At 40.3% G+C, this 23192-nt stretch overlaps 1 protein-coding gene across 5 annotated transcripts in view; it reads right to left on the bottom strand.

Annotated features, from left to right (window-relative positions):
* The window catches only part of hibch (3-hydroxyisobutyryl-CoA hydrolase), a 135161-nt gene that overhangs the window by 64249 nt on the left and 47720 nt on the right, over nt 1-23192 (bottom strand). For all 5 annotated transcript variants that reach the window (XM_069934675.1, XM_069934677.1, XM_069934680.1 and 2 more), the window contains exon 7: nt 13157-13235. In XM_069934675.1, the coding sequence (XP_069790776.1) occupies nt 13157-13235 (79 nt within the window). The remainder of the gene's footprint in view (nt 1-13156; nt 13236-23192) is intronic.

Here is a 23192-nt window from a genome sequence, read left to right as displayed (position 1 = left end):
GGTTAAAAGGGGGAAGAGATGGGGTTGAAGGAAGAGGCGAGGTTGGATGAAAAGGGGTGAGGGAGCACGTGCACGAGGTGACAAGCAAGTGAGGTTGAAAGGAAAGAGGAATTCAAGCAAGAGGGCTAAGGACCAGGGGCAAGAAGAAGAGTGTGAGAGGGGCAAGTAAGGATGAGAAAGCATGAGGATCAGGAACATTCATATTCCATACATTCCTGCTCTCATCTTTTCTCAGTTAAATCCATTAGCTGAAGCCTTCACTCCCTTCTCTTTCAAATGCTTACAAATCTGCTTCCCAACTCCACTATTCACTTCAACTGTGTTGGAATGCTCCAGAACTCACCACTGGAAATTTCATCTAAATTTGGATTTCTTGGTGACTATCTCACATCAATAGCCTTTGGTTTGACTATTCCCAACAAGTTTAAACATTTTCTCTGTAGTCATTTTCAAAACTGTTCAGAATGTTAAAAACCTTCATGAAATCACGACCCACCTTCCTTTGCTTGAAACTGGTCTCAACCCTGCAAGTCTTCTCTAATTTCTCTTCAATACCTTTATATTAGAACCATAGAACATTATAGCACAGAAACAGGCTATTTGGCCAATCTAATCTGCAAAGCTATTATTCTGCCTGGTCAAATTGACCTGCACCAAGGCCTCTATAACCTTTATATCCATTACATCCAAGTACCTATTCTTTATATAATAAATAACAAGGAACACAGCAGTGAAATGAAAGACTCTCCACTTGCCTGATTGAGCACAATATTAACAACTCCTAAGATGTCTCAGATGTTGTCCAAGACAAGCAACCTATTTTACTGGTACCTGATCCCTCCTTAACATTCATTCATTCATTCTGTCAACCACCAGTGGTTTCATCTGCAACATGCACTTAGCTTTCTCAGCATCTTCCAAACACACAGTTTTAACCAAGGGCCTGTCCTCCTCCAAGCTGATTTGGAAGCACATTGCTACATCTTGTAATGGATTTGTGTTAATATTCAGATATGAAATAGATATTTCTTAGTAAAGTAAATTATAGAGTTAAATACATTTCTAGTGAGGGAATTGTGGGCTGGATACAGGGTCAAAGCACATTTGCAGAAACACCACCGCAATAAAAGAAAGATTCAGTTGGAATTGCAATGTCTGGAAAACAGAGTCATAAAGCTGAAGAAGTGGTTTTTTTATATTTTATTTTTGATTTTTTTTTCAAAATATACATAATAAAATTTTCAATGTAAACTTTCAAACAACAAACAAAAACAAAAGTCCCTCCCTCCCTCTTACATACATACGAATCTGCACACCGTCAGAGCTTACATATCTTTTAAATATATAGAATACAATTGGGGAAACCATATAGAATTGCATTTATAGTCCTTTTTTCTTTTTCTTACTGTATTTGGGCCCCTATTTGGTCCAGGTATGGCTGCCAGATCTTTACAAAAGTGTCATATTTATTCTTTAAGTTATATGATTTTTTTTCCATAGATATACAACTGTTCATTTCCACAGTCTATTGTGCTATAAGTAGAGGGGAATTGGACTTCCAAGTGATCACAATACAGTTTTTTGCTGCCACCAGTGCTAGTTTTATAAATGAGATTTGATATTTATTCAATTTGTCATTTATTTCCATAAAATAACCTAGTAGACATATATCTGGGTCACCCATGAAGGACACTCCTGTTATCCTGATTAATTTTTCTGTGATGTCTTGCCAAAATGGCTTCATCTTCATGCATGACCACGTAGCATGTAAAAAAAGTTCCTGTTTCAGTCCCACATCTGAAACACATCTCTGATATTTCTGCTTTTGATCTATGTAATTTCTGTGGGGTAAGATCTAATGGGTGTAAAAAAATTATACTGAACCAATCCATATCTTGCATTTATAATTGATGTCATGCTGTCCTTACACCAATCTGACCAGCATCTTTCTGAAATCACCACACCCAAGTCCGACTCCCATCTTTCTCTTAGCCTCTGTGATCCTGGTTTTGCACTTTTGCTCTGGAGAGCATAGTTTATTTTTGTTATAAATTTGGGAGTATTCCCATCCAGACTGTTCATTCCGTTTCACTAATTTCAGGTGGGGTCAATGTTGGTTCCCATCTTGCTCTTAAGAACGATCTAAGCCGGAGAAAATAGAAGAAGTTTCCATTGGCCATTTGTGTTTTAATTGTTCAAAGGACATGATTTCCTTCCATGTAGCTGTCTTCGATACATCTTATACCTTTGTCATACCACATATTTAATATTCTATTGCCTATTTTACAGTGGTGCTTTTATTGATCTCCCTACTTTTTTTTCCCCTATACAATCATTAATTTCTTGCCATGTTCTGATCTTACGCATTATCTGTATGGGATTATCTGTCTTTTTTTTCTAGTGATTTGACACTCCATTTATCGATAAAATCCTTTGCTTCCCCCTCCTCCATTGCATACATTCCCATCTGAATCCAAGAGGGAGGGTTGTCTTCAAAGAAGTCAAAAGATGAACTATATTCCCAGGACTTAAAATTACACCAGGACCACAGAGCATATTTACAGACAAAAGATAGGAAAGCAATTAACACATTAAAATATTAAGGTATTAAGACTCATATACTAAAAGTCCACAGTACCCTATCCAGATGTTTACTGTAGTTCAGGAGCCTGATGGCTTGGAAGAAAAAGCTGTTTCCCACAATGGACCTAAGGACCCGAGTGCTAAGATACTTCCTGCCAGATTGTGGAAGAAGAACAGTTTACATGAGGGATGTGTGGAGTCTCTCCCAATGTTTATTGCTTTCTGCCTGCATCTAGAATAGTTGATGTCCTTCATTCTATGAAGAGGTTCCCCAATGTTCTTTTCTGCTGAGTTCACTATCCTCTGCAGGGTCTTGCGGTCCGAGGTGGTACAGCTTCCAAACCAGGCGGTGATACAGTTGCACATGATGCTTTCAATACATCCTCCATAAAATGTAGTGAGGATGGAGGGCGGAGATGGACCTTCCTCAGCCTTCGCAGGAAGTAGAGTTGTTGCTGGGCTTTCTTGGCTATGGAGCTGACGTTAAGGAACCAGGTGAAATTCTCCGAGGAACTTGATACTCTTGATGACCTCAATGGTAGAAGCATCAATGGTCAGGGGAGCGTGATCTCCTGCGGTCTTCCTGAAGTCAACAACCATCTCGTTTGTTTTTTTAACTGTTGCTCTGCACCAGTTTGTGTCTGCACTTCGTCTCTGTATACTGCCTCCTTGTTCTTACTGATAAGACCCACTACTCTGTGTCATCAGTGAACTTGATGATGTGTTCATCATCAAGCTGTGTTTGGATGCACAGTTTCAGGTCAGCAGAGTGAACAGCAGTGGACTAAGCACACAGCCCGAGGAGTTCCCTTGCTCAGTGTAATAATCTTGGAGGTGTTGTTTCTGATCCAGACTGGCTGAGGTCTCCCTGTCAGGAAGTCGAGAATCCAATTGCAGAGGGAGGTGTTTAGATCCAGCAGACTCAACTTCCTTATCAGGTGTTGAATGCCGAACTGAAGTCAATAAACAGCATTCGAACATTCGAGTCTTTATTTTCCAGGTGGGTGAGGGCTAGATGGAGGGTGGTGGCAATAGCAACATCCATGGAGAGGTTGGATCTCTATGGGAAATGCAAGGGGTCCAGTGAGGGTGGAAGCAGGTGCTTGATGTGCCCCATGATGAGCCTCTCTAAGCACTTCATGACGATGGACGTGAGCACGACAGGGCGGTAGTCATTGAGGCAGGACACAGATTACTTCTTTGGCACAAGGACAATGGTGGCAGCTTTGAAGTACTTAGGGACCACAGCCCTACTCAGGGAGATGTTAAAGATGTCGGTAAGAACATCTGCTAGCTGAGCCACACAACCCGAGCACTCTGCTGGTAATATTATCTGGTCCAGTAACTTTGCCTAGTTCTCTCTTAACATCGGCCATATAAGGTGAACAGCATTGGCAAAAAAGAGAGCCTATAGTGGACCATAGAATGTGAAGATTGCACCATTGGTTGTCAACATGTTTTATTTAATGGGAGTGATAGGAAATTATGAATGAGTTAATGGAAAACATAAGATTTTAGGGAGAAAATAAAATTTTATTTACAATATGGTAAATCTGCGCAACCACAGATTTAACCTACAAACCCATTTGGAGGGTGGGAGAAAACCGGAGCACCCATGTAAAACACATGCAGAGAAGGGGAGAAGGTAAAAATTCCTTACAGACGGCTGGCGCCGAAAAAAAATCAGGAAGTGTCAGGGAAATATGGAGGAGATGGGGAACCAAAGAGAGAGAGAAAGAGAGGGGGAGAAATCAGAGAGAAAAGTGGGGTGGAGTGGTGGTGGGGGGTAGGGAGAGCAGGGAGAGGCAGAGAGAATGAAAGTTTTTTTTTAAAACCCCAACAGTAGGAAATTATAAATGCTATTGTTCACACTTGCACATGTCTGATGTCAACAGCACCTCACAACATTCGAAGTTCACTTGTACAGTGGATGATTTCCAAATTGCAAATCTTTCTCACTGAGCTTCAAAAGATCCTGCCAAACCAGTTTGATTCTGGATCGTAGTTGCAGCTATGAATCTTACCTGAAGAGTCAAGTTACATAAAAAGCATCATAAAATAAATCCGAGTCAATAACCCCAGCTTTAACTTTTGATCTCATTTCTGAAGCCAAACTTGTCAATGTTTTCAAGCCAATGTGATAGATTTGGCTTCATCATGAGAACTGCACTATTAGAAGGAAAGACCTGTTGAAGCAATTAATGTTCTTAAAATGTGATACACGATCCACAATCAAATTAAAATGCCAGTGCTATAAAAGCAAAAACATATATAATGGTCTATAAAATGCTTATTTCACATTTCCATTCACATTTACAAACACCGTAACTTATAAGTGCTTAAATATGAAGCCTGTAGTTTATTGCAGCCGAACATGTCCAGGTCATAACACGCCCACCACCATGTTTCACAGATGAGGTGGTATGCTTTGGACATTGGTCAGCTCCTTTACACCTTCACACTTTGCTCTTGCCATCCCTCTAATACAGGTTAATCTTGGTCTCATATGTCCACACAAGACCTTTTACCAGAATTCTGCAGGGTTTTTTTTAAAAAATACTTCCTGGCTAACTTCAATCTGATTAACCTGTTTCTGTGGCTAACTAGTGGTTTGCATCTTGGAGCTTAGCCACATAGTGGCTTCTTTAACTTTCATTGTCTCAACTCTGGTCCTCGTGTTGAAAAATAGCATTAAAGACCTTTCTATTAACCATAATTTTGCATCTTTTGAACTGTTTGTAAAATTTAACTTACCTAAAGCTCTTTTTTTTTTAGGTATTTACAAATTAGACACTTTGTTCAACCTTGGATTCCTGATTTTCCTGGGATTCCCAGGGCAAATAATCTTGATACATTCTTTTGGACTACAACCTCCCTATAGAGGCTTAATATCTCTTACTTATGACAAATTGGCTGGTCTAAGACAAGCCCCGTTAATTAAAATCAAGAACGCCTTGGAGCAGGATTTGAATCTCTCACCGTCCATTGAGGTTTGGAACTTTATTTTCAAACTGATTAACGCTACAGCTCTTTTTGCTCGGCATTGTCTGTTGCAATTCAAAGTGGTACCCAGAGCCAATATCTAAAGTTAAATTGTCTTGTTAAATTCCAAATGATATGGGGCCCATTCATGGACTACTATCATAACCTTAAGATTTACTGTTAATGTGGAATTTTGGCATTGTGTTGTCCCACTCTAGGGCTGTGCCACTTTGTTTTATTAACACTAATTTTCAACCTTGTTTAAGGGAAGGGGTTTAGAAATTTAATTTGCTTTGTTATGTTCTTATTTTATTTTATTATCATGATTGTGCTCTTCAACTCTTATAATTTTGAAACTTTTTATAATTTTCTTGGTCTTGTAGCACATTTCATAATTGTATTGTTCAACTTTTCTATTGTAAAATATTAATAAAAATATTTTAAAATGTAAAGAAAAATGGCAACTACAGACTCCAAAGCTGATCAAAAGCTTTTACCAGACCTAGCTCTACTATACCTGCACCAATGAAGCAATTAAACATACCTGAGTTCTCACAAACACCTGTGAAGCCAAATATCCCAAAAATTAAGGTGCCCTGAAATGGGGGAACTATGTATAAAAACTGCTGTAATTTCTATTGGTCAAATCAAAATGTATACAAATAACCTTTAATAAAATCTAAAATGTGCATTTTAATCACAGGTGAATTATTTGATTACATATTTTAAACTGTGAAGCACAGGGGCAAATCAAGAGAAAAAAAATGTCTTTGCCCCAAACTTTATGGAGCGAACTGTATGTACATGTTCCAGATCCCCCTGTCTACCCTACCACTAACCGTGAAAATCCTATCCTGGTTTGTCCTTCCAAACTGCAAGACCTCAGGTATCAGTTTATTTGTTGCCAATTAAAACCATTACAGCATTAAAAACGAGATAACTTTCCCCCAAACTGGTACAAAAAAAACTGCCTAAAAATACAATGCAACATACAATTATCAATTATCAGAAACCAGACAATGGTACAAGGAAATGTTATAAAAACGCACTGGCTATGGGTGAAGAATGTTCCCCGAACCTGAGGGGCCACTGCAGACTCTTATTGGGCAGCCTTCAACAGGTCGGGTTTCCGACCCCCTCACAAATGTTAAGTTCACCAGTGGCCAGGAAAACAACTACCACCCAGTCATAAGTTCCCGCGTCCTGAGCCCTCTGGCACCGTCCTTCCTGTGAGGCCCAGTCATCACATCCTCAAGTGCTCCATATTGTCCATGGGACCTAGGCACATCTCTCCTGGCCTTCAAGATCGGCGCGGTTCCATAGCGCTTGTTTGCGCTGGTCGCTGTCTCAGACTCTGCCATTTGTCTTTCCTCACTCCTCCATCTGCCATTTAGCAGCCCATTCTTCCAGCTGGTCCAGATCCTATTGCAAGCTTTGAAAGACTTCCTTGCTATCCACTACACCCCAATCTTAGTATTTGCTGATCCAATTTTGTACATGATCATCCAGATCATTGATATGACAAACAAGAATGGACCCAGCACCGATCCCCAAGGGACACCACTAGTTACAGATGTTCAGACAGAGACTTCGCTCACAAAACGAAAGTCAAATCCAATTTATTACCTCTTCCTGAATACTGAGTAACTGAACCTTCTTGACCAACTTCCCATGCGGGACATTGTCAAAGGCCTTACTCAAGTCCATGTAGGCAGCATTTACTGCCTTCCTTCCTTCCTTCCATCAACTTTTCTAATAACCTCCTATAATGAACTCTATAAGACTGATTAGATGCGACTTACCACATACAAAGTCATGTTGACATTTTCTAATCAGTCCCTGTGCATCCAAATAGAGTGAAATCCCTGGTACCTATGGGGATTGGTAGATGCCGGACAAGTGAATTTTCGGTTGCTTGAGATTGTGTGTTGCATGATTGGCAAACTAATGGCGAGGTGCGCCACTTTTAAACTCTGTATTCTTAACCTATTTATTTTCCACAAATTTTTTTAACGGTTGTTTGAATTCTGGATATCAGGGGGTTTAACTGAAATTATATATCTGGTCTCTTAAGAGTACATTTCAATCACCTACCCACTAGTGATGTCAGACTGACCAGCCGATAATTTCCAGGATTATTCTTAAGAGATTTTCTTAAACAACAATATTCCTCCAATCCTCTGGCATTCGCCCATAGCTGTTATAAACACCTCTGCAAGGGCCCCTATAATAGCCTCCCTCTCGGCCCAAGGGACATCCATCCTGATTTGCCTCGACAGAAAGCACCTCCTCTTCTGTCATCCATCTTGGGTTCATTACCTTACTGCTGCTTTGCCTCACTTCTTTTAACTCCGTATCCACCTCCTGAGTAAATACAGATGCAAAAAAATCCACATATGATCTCCCCATCTCTTTTGGCTCCATGCATAGATGACCACTCTGATTTTTAAGAGGACCATTTTTGAATATATCTGCAGATATATCTGAATATATCTGCAGATGCCCTTAGGATTTTCCTTCACCTTCTTTGCTAGAGCAATCTTATGCCTCAGTGTAGCCCTCCTGATTTTCTTAAATGTTTTCATGTGTTTCTTATTTCTCCTCAAGAACTTTGTTTGTTCCCTGCAATACACCTTCTTCTTATTGAAATTTCTGGGTGTCAACATCTCTGAGGATCTGTCCTGGAATCTCCAGTTTGATGCAGTCATGAAGAAGGCTTGTCAATGGCTATGCTTTGTAAGGAATTTGCGGAGATTTGTTATGTTACCAAAGACTCCTGGAAACTTCTACAGGTGTACTGTGGAGAACATTCTGTCTGGTTGCATCACTGTCTGGTCTGGAAGTGCCAATGCTCAGGACAAAAATAAGAAATACCCATCACATCACAGGCACCAGACTTCATGGACATCTACAAGAGGTGGTGTCTTAAAAAAGCACCCTCTATCCTCAAGGACCCTCACCACCCAGGCTATGCCCTCTTCACTCTGCTACCATTGGGGAAAAGTTACAGGAGCCTGAAGATGAGCACTTAGCAGCACAAGGACAGCTTCTTCTCCACTGCCATCAGATTCCTGAATGAACAATGAACCATAGTCACTAACTTACTTTGTCTTTTTCTTGCACTAACTTTTATTTATTTATTAAGGTGGTTTATCTAAATATTTGCACTACTGCCACAAAGCAATGAATTTTGTGACATGTTCATGCAATTTAATTCTGATTCTTTTTAACCAGGGTCTCAATATCACTTGGAAACCAAGGTTCCCTAAACATATTAGTCTTGCCTTTAATTCCAACAGGAACATAGAAAGACTGCACTCTCAAAACTTTCATCCTTAAAAGCCTCCCACTTACCAAGCATACTTTTGCTAGAAAGCTACCCATCCCAATCCACACTTGCCAAATCCTTTCTGATTCCATCAAAGTTGGCCTTTCTCCAATTTAGAATCTTAACCCAAGGACCAGACCTACACTTATCCATAATTATCTCGAAACTAATGGCATTGTGATCACTTGATTCAAAGTGTCCCATTACACCCACTTCTTTCACCTGCCTGGACTTCTTCCCCAATGGGACATTCTGTTTTGCACTCTCTCTAGTTGGGACATCCATACATTGAATTAAGAAAACTTTCCTGACTACATCTGACAAACTTTAATCCATGCAACCCTTTTACAGTATGGGAGTCCCAGTCAATAGGTGGAAAGTTAAAATCATCTACCATCACAACTTTATGTTTTTTTGCATAGGACTGTAATTGGGTGGTCTACAATATAATTTAATTGATGCGATCATCACTTTCTCATTCCTCAGTTCCACCAACATGGCCTCAGAAGACCAGCCCTCGAGTCGGTCCTGTTTAAGCACCGTCATGTCATTTTCCCGACTAGCAACGACACCCTCCTTCGTTATCACGTCAAAAGCAATAGAACCCCGAAACATTGAGCTGCCAATTCTGCTCCTCCTGCAACATAGTAATGGCTGCAGTGCCATAATTCCACATGCTGATTCTTGCTTTAAGCTCACCTTCCTTTCCTTCAATATTCCTTGCATTAAAATAAATGCAATTCAGAACATATTGCCACCATGCTGAAGCTTTCCATTTCTGTCATTGTCTGAATGCTCAACAGCAGTTTTCCATAAACACTTCACTCTTTGATGGAACACAGAATACTACAGCACAGTACAGGCCCTTCAGCCCTTGATGTTGTGCTGACCCATAAATTCTTTTTCCCTCACTACTCAGTAACACTCTATTTTTCTTCCATCAATGTGCCTGTCTACAAGTCTCTTAAATGCCCCAATATTTCAGCCTCCACCACATCCCTGGCAAGGTATTCCACGCACTCACAACTCTGCATTAAAGAACTTAACCCTGATGTCTCCCATAAACCTCCCTCCCTTCACTTTATACATGTCCTCTGGTGTTTGCTGTTCCTGCCCTAGGAAACAGGCACTGACTATCAATGCCTCGCATAATCCGGTAGACATATTAAGTCCCCTCTCTTCCTTCTACAATCCAAAGAGAAAAGTCCCAGCTCTGCTAACTTTGCCCATAAGTCTTATTTTCTGATCTAGGTAACATCCTGGTAATTCTCCTCTCTGCACCCTCTCCACTCTGGTTCCCATCCCACTCTAACTCTGGTTTTAATACCCTGCAGGAGCACTAGTTAACATTTCTGCAATTATATTGGTTCAGATGCAAATCATCTTGCCAGTGAGGGTCTCATCCGCAATGATCCAAAAATCTGATTTCATGGCTAAAAAGAGCTCCATCTCCATCTGTAAATTGACAGATCACACCACTAACAAGGACAGACTCTAATAATTACAAGACCAAGTACAAAAGGGAGATACAGGTACTCATGGTTTGTTGCCAGGACTACAAGCTTCCTCCTTCAATGTCGGTACATACAAGAAGCTAATTATAGATTTCCGGTAAAGAGGTGAAGCTCATTTCTCAGACACATCAACAGTGCTGAGGTGGAGATAATAGACGGGTTTAAATTTGAAGGTGTAAAATAAAACCTCTAGTGACTTATGCTGGTCCACCCCTGTCGATACAATGGGCAAAAAAGGGCACCAGTGCCTCGACTCCCTCAGAAACCTGAGGAAATTTGTTATGTCACCTGCATCCCTAAATGTCTACTGCAGGTACACCATTGAAAATATTGTGTCAGCATGCACTGTGTTGTACAGGAACAGCACCTCTCAAGACTGCAAGAAACTGCAAAGTGTAGTGAATAAGGCTCAGACCATCACATATACTGCCCTCCGCTCCACCAACTCCATCGACACTTTTCCCTGCCTTGGAAAAGCAGGTAACGAGATCAAACACCACCAGGTTCAAGGACAGTTTCTCTCCTGCCGCTATCAGACCCTTGAATGAACTCAAAAATGGTAAAATAATGTAGCCCTTACTGTGTAGCATCAGTCTCTCTCTGTAATTCTGCACAGCGTCTTACTTGCTCTATGAGACATCTAACTGGTCTGCTTGCTAAACAAATTGTAGCACTGTATCTTGGAATGGAGTACAACAAACTTGAATTTAAAATTGGGAGTTGAACTTGACTTAACTGATTGAGGTCAGTGCTAGTATGGAGTTGTTGGTGTAGACCCAGGAGACTGGAGAGCGGAAACATGGCATTGCCCCAAAAGGGTTGAATTGCCCAGTCCTAATGCTGGCATTAAACGGCCTGTTAGAAAAGTCAACAATGTTTCTAAATTAAAATCCTGCAACTGCAGGACTATACCCAAGTTGGTGGCACCTATGCTCAGCAGTGGTCATGAGGGCTTGCAAACTGTGGGGTGCAGTGGACCAATGAAGGACATCAGAAACGGGGAGAATACATTCCCACTGAGACAGAGAAGCTGAGGAGATGACCCTACAGGACAGTGACCACGGTGACAGGCTAGCTCAGCACCCGAGGGATGCACACAGACTGCGGGCGACTTGCAGTCGAATAACCCATACAGGCCGCTGGATATGGCCCCATGGGAACCAGGTATCACAGCCAGAATTTGACTGGGTGCTGAGGGCAAGAAGGGCTCCCAAAAGGCCTCCAGCGTTGAAGGCTTCCTGATTGCGTTGGAGATTTGGATCTGGAGCTTGGGTTGCCGATGGATCGGACAGGGGTCTATGTAGCAGCAGAGGCTGTGGGAGTGCTAGAGGCAAATCCACAGACACTAAGTAACTCCAAAGGGATTCCCTTTGCTTCTTTTTCTCTCGCAGTGTAAGGAGTTCAAGACAACACTAATGGCTACTCTTTGTCCGCCTTGTAGCAGGCAGAAGACAATTCCGTGTAATATTACAGGTTCTATGCTATAACATGACAATAAAGGAATCTTGAGGACAGGCTACAGACAGGGTGACAACATCACAGCAACTGCATTGAAGACCAGTTCTCCATAACTATCTGGGTACTTCCAAGTTGTCCAATGAAGTCAAAACCACCAACCACACCCTATCCTTAAAACGCAGGATGATTTTTACCCAGCCAATCAGTGTCCAAAAAAGCCTATCCTCAAATGACAGCAATATAAAACCAATGCCACCAAGCAGCACTTATTCAGCAATCAATGTGATGCATTCTGGTGATCCTTCTGGGAAGAGGCAGTCACAAACACAAACTTCCCCAACCCCCATACAGCCTGGTGCACTGACTGCCCCTGTCCTACCACACAAACTTCATTGAATGTCCTGGACACTGGCTAATTATCCGCAAAGAAATTCAGCAGGGGCCCTGACCTCTCCAGATCGCTTCTAATCAAAATATATATATTTTGATGGCAAAGCTTTTGTTGGTAAAGCCAAGAATTCCACCTTGTGTCTAGCAGCCTTTTCAAGTGTAGCACTTTCATCAATCTCAGCAAGTATGTGTGTCAGATAACACAGTAAAAGCTCAGTTACCCAACACATGCCAGATTTGACAGGTATCAGTGAATCAAGGGCCAGCCCAGCCATTCCCCCAGCAATGCCCCTCCATCATCAATCTGTAATCCTTTTGCTTCCACAGATAATGCTTGACCTGCTGAGTCTTTCCAAATTGCATTTTTTTTTTGTTTCAGTTTATAAATGCTTGATAACCAATACTTTACAGTATATTAAAACTGCTGACAATGGAAAACTTGGCCTACTGAGACTCTGAACTATAGAGCTATAGATAACTTGTCCCAAAACCTCCTGTGGAAGCATCCTTCAGATATCATAAACTACAGCACTTGACATCCATCCAGGAACTGCAGGATAATCAGTGAAACTTTTCATCAGCCTACTGAATTACTCCATAAATGTCTCTGAGGTCAGGGAATTGATGTGGCAATGCCTTTCTACCCATTTGTCATAATGTTCCTCACAATAGCAGTGTCCAAAATCATATCATCTAATACTCTTTCAATATGCACCCATTCTAGATGAATAATAAAACTTACTTCGAGAAGAATAAGGTCATTGCAAGTACCATCTGTTACAAATCAAGTGTTTGGGGAATCTTCCAGCATTTATGTTAGTGAAACATAGCTTTTAAATAATTTCACATCCACATTCAGCACCTTGATAAATTAAGCATTGTGATCAATTGCAAGTTTTACCTATTCCTGTCTCTGGCATAGCAAACAAGGTTTTCTCTGTAGCCACCCGGAAATGTCCATGCACCGATAACCCAACACCCTGAAAATGAAGAGGATAAAGTTATTAAAGATGACAATCAGTTCAAATCAAAACTAAAATGTGCACGTGAACTGTACTTCAAAATTCTATTTAATGAACAATCGAATATTCTACTTTATTTGCTCTGCTTAACCCTCCCATTATGAAGGCAGCAACATTGCCTTGCACAGAAAGCATCTCATAACTACTCTCTGCAGAGGAAGCAAGGCATCAGATTTTCATTGGAACTTGAAAGGCCAAGAAGGATGTCAGCAGCAAAAATAATTGCAGAATGAAATGATGTTCAGTCTCTCACTTTCAACAAATGATAGGGGTGGGGGACAGGAAACTTTCAATAAAGTGAAGGCAGGGAGGAGTCACAGGATAGAGTAGTGGCCAGTAGGAGAATACCAGCCCTCTCCAGGAAAGAAGGAAAAAAATGGAGAAAAAGCAAAGCCCCAGACACATAAATCACAACAAATAAAAAATAAAGGTGTGGAGAAAATGGCACCTAAGAAAGAAAAGCCAAAAATAACGGGAAGAAAAGAAGACGCCAGAAGAGACAGGTGAAGGCCTTACCTGCACGAAAAAGCAGGGACCCGCCGTGGAAAGAGGAGCCCGCTCCCCGAGGTTAATGGAGACCCCACAGGGTCACGACCCACCGACCGCGGCACTGGAAAAATAGCTCAAGGAGCCAAACAGGGGTGCGCAATGCGCACGACAAGGAGAACACCGACGGGGGGGGGGGGAAGGGACCAGCTGAGAGAGGCCTGACAGCAGGGCTCCCAGCTGGAAGATAAAGAAAGCAATGATAAAGAACGGGAGGGGTGAGAAAGAAAAAAAGGAAGAAAGAGACACAACAGATAACCAGCCCAGAAGAGGACCAACATCAAGAAACCACAGAAAAAAAATATCCAACAAACTGAGACAATAGCTCAACAAGAAAGTCAGAAGAGACACAGATACAAGGAAGAGAAATAGAAGACACAAACCCAAGAGCAGACACAGAAGAAGAAGAAGAACACCAAGCTCTGTAGAGGAATAGAAGGTAAAATGAATGGACAGTACATAGATAAAAAAAATTTTCAAGAACAAATGAAAGCATTAAAAGAATGGTTGACACTAGAACTTAGTGAAATGAAAAGAAAAATGAAAAGTACAGAAGAAAAAGTGAGTAGAATAGAGCTGGTCATAACAGATGTATGTAGGGAAAGGATTAGAAAATGTGGAAGAACGAGAAACAGCCGTAGAAATGGAAGTGGACTTAAAAAGGAAATTGGAAGAAACTGATAAAAAAGTTAAAGAAACACAGGAATTGTTAGCTCAGAAGATGGATATAATGGAAAACTATAATAGGAGAAACAATATAAAGATAGTGGGCCTTAAGGAAGATGAAGAAGGCAAAGATATGAAAGAATTTATAAAAGAATGGATCCTCAAGGTCCTGGGAGTGCCAGAAATGCAGGAAGGAATGGAAATAGAAAGGGCACACAGAACATTAGCCCCGAAACCATAGCCACAACAAAAACCAAGATCTATTTTAGTAAAATTCCTGAGATATACGACAAGAGAAAATATATTGGAGAAGGCAATGAAAAAAATGAGAAAAGACAAAAAGCCACTGGAATAAAAAGGTCAAAAATTTTTTTCTACCCAGACATAAGTTTTGAGCTCCTGAAGAAGAGGAAGGAGTTTAACGCAGCAAAATCGATCCTATGGAAGAAAGGCTATAAATTTATGTTAACATATCCAGCGGTGCTTAAAATAGTTATCCCGGGGCAGCAAAACACACTGTTCTCGGATCCGGAGAAAGCATGAGAATTTGCAGAACGCCTGCAGGACAGAAAGAGAGATGAAGAGATGTAACAAGAACAAAGAATGACAACAAACTTCATATAAAGAAGAAAAATAATGTATAAGTAAGAACTAAGGAGGGGAAGAAAAGGGAAGAAAGGAAGTAAGCTGGGGAATAAAGAGGGTAAGCTTTGTTATATGTGAAGATAAAAGTCTTCTGGAGGGGGTTGGGTGGGAGAGAACAAAAGTCACTGCGAAATCAGTTGACGCTTGCGAGCGGGTTCGCAATCCAAATGGAGAGGGGAGTTGTGGTTGCCCGGCAGGGGACAAGGGGCAACTCAGAGAGGGGGGAGGGACATTTGGGATTAAGGGAATTTTAGATGTGGGAATAGTGGAAATATTTTATGTTTTAGAAGTGTTGTCTTACAGTGCGTTCAAAAAAAGAAAACAGAAATGGATATGGTGGTGATGAGGAAGAAGAAATTAGAGGTAAACAAAGTATGAAATGGCCATGTTGAACTATATGACTATAAATATTAATGGAATACATAACCAAATCAAAAGGAAGAGGCTGTTAAATTTACTGAAGAAAGAAAAAATTGATATAGCATTCGTGCAGGAAACACATCTAACTGAAGTGGAACACAAGAAATTAAGGAGAGACTGGGTAGGGCACGTAACGGCAGCATCATATAATTCAAACGCCAGAGGAGTAGCTATATTAATCAATAAAAATGTACCAATCAAAATAGAGAAGGAAATAATAGATCCAGCAGGGAGGTATGTAATGATAAAAGTTATTTTGGAACAAACTGTACATCAAGCTGCAAGAGAAAGAGAACGATGAAATAAACTGTAAACCCAAACAAAAATGGGAACAAGATCTAAACATAAAGATAAAAAATGAAAAATGGGAAAAGCTATGCTCCGGAACTATGAGAAATACAATAAACACAAGGTTACGCATGGTACAATATAATTGGTCTATTGGAGACTGTTGACGGGCAAATCTGATACTATAGAAACTGATTTAACTTTTGAAAACAGGCTGCATGGTTATTCAACAATAGTTGAAATCAGATCTACTCTTCAAAAAATTTGATTATTGGTGATCTTTAAAAGTAGGATCACTGTTGAGAGATCTTTCAAATAAGAAAGTAAACATTGTACTCCTTTTACAATTTTAGCTGGAAGCAAACGATTCAATGGTCTAAAAGGAGCAAGAGAATTTATCACCTGTATTAAGGCCAATATTTATTCCTAAATCAACTTCATTAACTTTTTAGACTTTGTGGGATTTACTGTGCACAAGTTACTGCACAATTACAATCATGACTGCATTTCCAAAGAAATTAATTGGCCGTTAGATACTTTTGGATGGCTCAAAATTGTGAAAGGTGCCACATACAGTAAAACCAGTTATCTAGAATTCAAGCAATTGGCAAAAAAAAGGGGAATAAATAAATAAATGTTAAGATACTGGAAATAAGAAAAAATAACTTAATTAAATACGTTTAAAACTGTAAATGTTCTCTGAAATAATACATATTATTCAGCCGGCGAAGTACCTTGGTCATGCTTTGCTCATAGAAGCTGTTGAATAAAGTTGTGTTTGTATAAAATGGCATCGGCCAGGATGAAGAGCTGGTTGATGCCACTCATGTTGCGGTGACTCTCAAAGTTTCTCCTTATCGCTGCTTAGTCAGAGTCTTTATCTTAATACATTATTCAAGCTCGTAGAAAAGCATTATCTGTAATCTTGGGGAAGGGGAGTGTGGTGGTACACCACTGGCCTACTGCAGGGGGCACTTCTGTACCTGCAGGAGTGTAAGGGGACAGGACAACACCTGGCCGACTGTCAATCAGTCAGCCTGAATGAATCAAGTCCCACCTGGTCGGGTGTCAATCACCCTCCAGGATACAAGCCTGCGCCGGCCTCCCGAGGCCTCACTCAGAGTTGCTGCAGCTACAGCCAGCCTGGCTCTGTGGAAGTCTTTGTGGATTAAAGCCTGTTGTACAGTCTTTACCTTGTGTGTGTCTGATTCTGTCTAACAGCGCACCACAGGAAGTTATCTATATATATATATATATATATATATAGATCTATATATCTAGATCTATAGATCTATATATCTAGATCTATAGATCTATAGATATATAGTTCTATATATATAGATATATAGATCTATAGATCTATATAGATATATAGATCTATATATATATATAGATATATATATATATCTATATATATACAGTACAACTCCGGTTATTTGAAATGGTCGGGACTGGGCCTACATTGGATAAACAATTTTTGTTTGGATAATTGGTCATTTTTTAAAAGCAGCCCAGTAGCAACAACAACAAGGGAAGGCATTTTAAACATAAAAATAATGTTTAAATCTCATCAAGAAAATGCTGGTCACTGCTGATCACTGAGACCTCCCAACCACAGCTGATCCCTGGCACATTATACACCGCTGTTGCTGATCCCTGGGGAGGCTTCCCAGGTCAATGGAAAACTCTCTGGCGAGTTGGCAGGCTCCTGTCTCCCCAGTCACCAGAGCTCCCGACCCCAACGCCTGAGTCCAGGCTCCGAAACCTCCCCACTAGGCCTACTGTGCATGTCCACCAGTGAGTCCAATGTGCATGTGCAGTAGTAGGCCAAGGGGAGGGTTCAGAGCCAGCGTCAGGAAGCTCTGCTGTGCAGAGAAGGGAGGGAAGGAATGCCACCGAGTCTGAGGTTCTGCTCGTGCCTGAAAATGCCGGGACAAGGGATTCTTCTGACCGGTTGCAGCTGGGAGACAGCGGCACACAGTTTGAGAGGGAGAGTTGGAGAGAAAAGTCAATAGGGGAAGGTAAAGAAGTGGAAAGAGGGAGGAGAGGGAGTTACCTGAAATGAAGACAATCATCATTCTAATTTCATGTCGGGTGAATTTTTTTTCAACCTGTGAGGTCAGTTTAGCTGGGGAAAAAATTCAGATACATGAGGATTTTGGATATCACTTATCCTAAATTATATTAAAAAATTTAAGATAAATGAAGATTTCTGAGAATTCGATTTTGGATTTAGGAGTTGCATAATTTTTATGGTTTGTCTTTGGAGGGGAGAAACCTTCAGATGTAATGACTTTTAAATGTTTTCAAAGAATGTGACTGAAAATAAAGTAAAATGGTTTAAGGTTTATATATTCATGCAAGTGAAATTTGTTCAGTGGAAGTATTTTTGTCTTTTCAACTGTTTATTCTTAATATAGGTGTTTTAGTTAGGCATTCTAAGACTGAGTCTTAAGCAACCAGAAAATCCACTTATTCAGCATCTATCAAGTAGGTGCCAGATATCAAAGATTTTACTGTATGTGCACATTTGTTCTTCAAGTTCTTAGCACAAGATTACAGGACTCCCTAGTTTTCTCCTGTACAGAAATTAGCAGCTGCTGGGTGGACATATCAAGGATGTGAGAGAATCTCCGTTACTTCAAGCCGAGAGATTACAATTGGTTGCAAGTCCAAATAATGCTTCCAAGTTATTTATGCTTCGGAAGGAGAATACGCACAAGAGAGAAGAATGGAAGAAGAAAAAAAGACAAGCAACATGGAAACTCAATTTGATTCTATCCTCAATGTTCCTATACACTCATCAGTAAAGATCAAAATTTGTTCGATAACTTAATAAATGCTCCCATTTTTATACCTTCATGTTAAATTTCTGAGAGTTTTTTAAGCATTTTTACTAGTTCATCAAGAGATCAATTTTCTTCACTTGGAGGGAAGTAAATCTTTGGAATTCTTCATCAGCACATGGGAATGTTATACCACGACTAACATCAATACTAAGGAAATGAAAGGAAATAAGAATAGTGTGCCGAGATGAAGTGGAGCCAAAATGTGTGGTAGAAAGTTTATTGAGAGGCAGAACAAGCTTGAAGGGTTGGCAGAACAAGCTTGAAGGGTTGAATAGTGTCCTTTATTTAGCAATATAGGTGTCGGTGCTGCGCAATTGCTTAACAAAAGGAGATGTAAGGTGCTCCTTCCATCCCATAGCCTACTGGTCACTCTTGGGCAAGGTGTAGAACCTGTTTAGCCTCCCAATCAGGGACACATGAAAATATGGATTGCAGATGGTGAATGGTTTTTTACAAGCAGATTCTACAAATTGGAATTTATTGTTGTAAAATTAAAATGCTGGGCAGATGAATCTGCTGATCAATGGCCAGGGTAAGCCATCTAGAATGGACACTGCAACTGAAGAAGGCAAAGAGAAACGACTTCAGTATTTTTCCTTTGAGGTATCATGAATTCAACATCAACTATGGTCTCAGCTCAAAGATGGAGTCTTCACCGAAGGAGAACAGGGGAGGCAACAACTACAATTCGGAGGGTCAGAGATCGTGGCGGATGGAAAAATGATTGCCCACGCCGAATGGGCATTGATATAGTAAATATATTGATATTTCTTTTGGCTTGGCTTCGCGGACGAAGATTTATGGAGGGGGTAAAAAGTCCACGTCAGCTGCAGGCTCGTTTGTGGCTGACAAGTCCGATGCGGGACAGGCAGACACGGTTGCAGGGGAAAATTGGTTGGTTGGGGTTGGGTGTTGGGTTTTTCCTCCTTTGCCTTTTGTCAGTGAGGTGGGCTCTGCAGTCTTCTTCAAAGGATGATTGACGTTTTGGACATGAGCCCTTCATCAAGGTATGCTTTGATGACCCATACCTTGATGAAGGGCTCAAGCCTGAAATGCCATTTATGTATTTTTACCTTTGCGATATAAAGGATACTGTTTGACTTGCTGAGTTTTTCCAGCATTGTGTTTTGACTTCAAAAGTAAATGTCTACAGAAAGGTTGAATGACTTGCTTCTGGTTCCATTTCTTCCAAACCAATCAGCCATCACGAAATAGATCAGGCTTGCTTCTCAGTATTAGCATGATAATGATGAACATTAATTTGCTAAAACATTGAAGATAAACACGATGAAAATGAAATACGTGAGATTATTTGATTACAACTTATGGGCATATTGCCCCCATACTATAAATGTATCATGCAGCTGCTGAAGAAAGCATATCCTATATCTGGAAATGAGACAGCATAGAATAATTTGTTCAGATATATAAACATCCAATAATACTTGTGCCAGAAAGAAATTAATCATCCACTCTAGTCCAATTATTGATTGCAGTGGCTTTCATTATGGAAAGGGGAAGACCAAAATCCAACAGCAGCTGACGCATTAATTCAAAGAGCATAGTCCAACATAACAATGGATCGGTTTTTAAATTGAAGTGAGAAAGTAGTCTGGATTCTAACAGTTTCTGCCTTCACGTTTACTGCATCCTCTGGCCAAACTAAAATGAGAAACAATCTACATGAACAATTTAGGAATATAATTGGTCAACAAAAAGGTCAAAGTATTTTCTTTGAAATAGACTAATGAGATTCATGAAATATGGAGTTGTTATTACAAGTTGGAACAGAGAAAAAACTATGCAAGTATTTTTCTAAATAATGCCAAACCAATTATTTAAAATATTTTTTTCACTATTTTAAAAATATTCACTGATATTCTGAACATCACTTTCCCAGAAGAGAAAAAATGCACATCTGACAAACAGCTGGCCAATGTGCTTTTATTAGTGTAAAGCAAATCTTGCATTCATTGTTGCATGCAGTTTATAAAAATAGGTCTTTAGGTCAACAATGCTGGCCAATCAAAACCAACTTTCAACTGGTCAAGGAGCATTACCAGCACAAATATTTACAAACATTTTAAAAAAAAAACCTCAAACCTTTTAAATTTCTTGGTTCAGAGCCCCTACTATGCTGTAGGGCTTACTAGTACAATGTAACACTACCGTGGGTGGCTTTGATAGCTTATTAGATGGATTATCATAACCCATGCAGGCTGCATTTTCAATTCATTTGCTTCCTTGTGTAAACCACAATGACAACAAATATGGTGAGATCATTTGCACAATGAAATATTCAAAATATCTTAGCACATTAGGGTCATCTTTCAACTATGATATGAAAACAATTAGCTGTGTTTATTGATACTCTTACCAAGATAATATTGATCTTATATCTACACATTTATGCTCATGAATAAGGAGCTGAAGATAATGTGTGGAATAAAGTTGTGGAGTGAACTACACATGAGACCATTAATGACATTTTTGGGTAACCTATAGATACCTTAATGGGCACATTATGACCCCATGATTGTCAACAGCACCCTGCACCTTTTGGAAGTCAGCTAGGGCTCTGCATCTGTGATTCAGGCAATTCCAACAGTATCACTGCAGTCTGCACACACAGGCTTAAATGTTCAGTCAACTATAATTTAGACATCATATGGTTAAAAGCTCACCTATACTTGAATGTAACAGAATCAGAATTTATTGTTATGAACAAGTTATGAAATTCAGTGTTTTGCAAAAATATCATAGTGCAAACATTCATATTATAACTACCTTACAACATTACTATATAAAAAATAAAAATTATAGTGCATGAAAAGTAAGGCAGTGTCTTTGGTTAACTGATTATTCAGGAATCTGATGGCAGCGAGGAAGAAGCTGTCCTTATGCAGTTCAGTATTTGTCTTTAGGCTCCTGTACCTTTTTCCCCAATTGTTACGAAGTGCAGAGGGCATGGCCTGGCTGGTGAGGGTCTCTGAGGATAGTCCTTTTTTTTCTAAAAGACACCGCCTCATGTAGATGTCCTCAATGGAGTGAAGTCTGGTGCTGTGATGTCGCAGGCTGAGTTAACAACCCTCTGGAGTTTATTCTTGTCCTGAGAGTTGGTGCCTCCATACCAGGCAGTGATGCAACCAGCCAGAATGTTGTCCACAGTACATCTGTAGAAGCTTACTAGAGTCTTCATTGGCATATCAATCCTCCTCAGACAACTCACAAAGAATAGCCGCTGGCAAACCTTCTTTGTGATTACATTAACATGGAAGCTCCAGGATAGATCCTCAGAGAAGTTAACACCCAGGAATTTGAAATTCTTGAACATTTCAACTACCGAGTCCTCAATGAGGACTGGGTCATGTTCCCTAACTTTCTCCTGAAGTCCACAATCATCTCTTTGGTTTTGCTATCGTTGACCACAAGGTTGTTGTCGTTACACCATCCAACGAGCTGATCCCTCTCCTTCCTGGACGCTTCCTCATTGCTGTTGGTGATTCTGCCGACAACTGTGGTGTCATCAGTAAATGTATAGATACCATTGGAATTGTGCCTGGCCACACAGTCATGGGTTATAATGAGTAAAGCAATGGGCTAAGCCCACATCCTTGAGGTGCGCCTGTGAGGAGTGAGGAGGAGACAATGTTTCCAATATGTACTGACCGTGGTCTTCCAATGAGAAAGTCAAGGATCCAGTTGCAGAGTGAGTACAGAGGCATGGAACGTGTAGCTTCTTGATCAGCACTGAGGGAATAATCGTATTGAAGGCTGAGCTGTATTCGATGAAGAGCAGCTGAATGTATGAATTGCTGTTTTTGAGGTGATCCAGGGCAGAATGGAGAGCCAGTGATATTGCATCTGATGTGGACCAATTGTGACGATAGGCGAATTGCAGCGGATCCAAATCTTTGCTTAGGTACATGTTAATTCTGGCCTTGACCAGCCTCTCAAAGCTTTTCATCACAGTGGAAGATAGTGCTACTGGGTGATAATCATTGAGGTATGACCCCCAACTTCTCAAGTATTCGATCAGTAATTGTGGGAAAACACCCAAACCGCATCAAAAAAAAGGAATCTCTCTTAAAGACAGATCACAATACTGAAACTCATGGAGGGAGGGACCAATGCAATTCAGACAGTGACTTTGATAATTCTTCCTTTGTTTATGGTTACACTAATGGTGTCAAAAGAAACACCTTCAATGGGACTCTTCAGGCATTTTATAGAAAATCTGTTACTTTTTCAGGACAACACATTTCTTTGAGTGAAATCAAAAGTAGATGTCATAAATGTTCTGACAAAGCCCATGTCACAAGCAATTATTCACATGTACCAGAATCCAACAGAGAATTGCTTTGAGATTTCGATTTTGGTTCAGCTTTTAGAAATGGTGTTGAACCCAAGGGAAACAGCTGGACCATCAATGCTTTCATATTCTAGAGACAATCAGCTTTGCTTATTCATTATTTTTAATCCATAATCAGAAACAGAATTT

The sequence above is a fragment of the Narcine bancroftii genome, chromosome 4 (genome assembly GCF_036971445.1).
Source record: "Narcine bancroftii isolate sNarBan1 chromosome 4, sNarBan1.hap1, whole genome shotgun sequence".
NCBI lineage: Eukaryota > Metazoa > Chordata > Chondrichthyes > Torpediniformes > Narcinidae > Narcine > Narcine bancroftii.
This window is presented reverse-complemented; position numbering and strand designations above follow the sequence as displayed.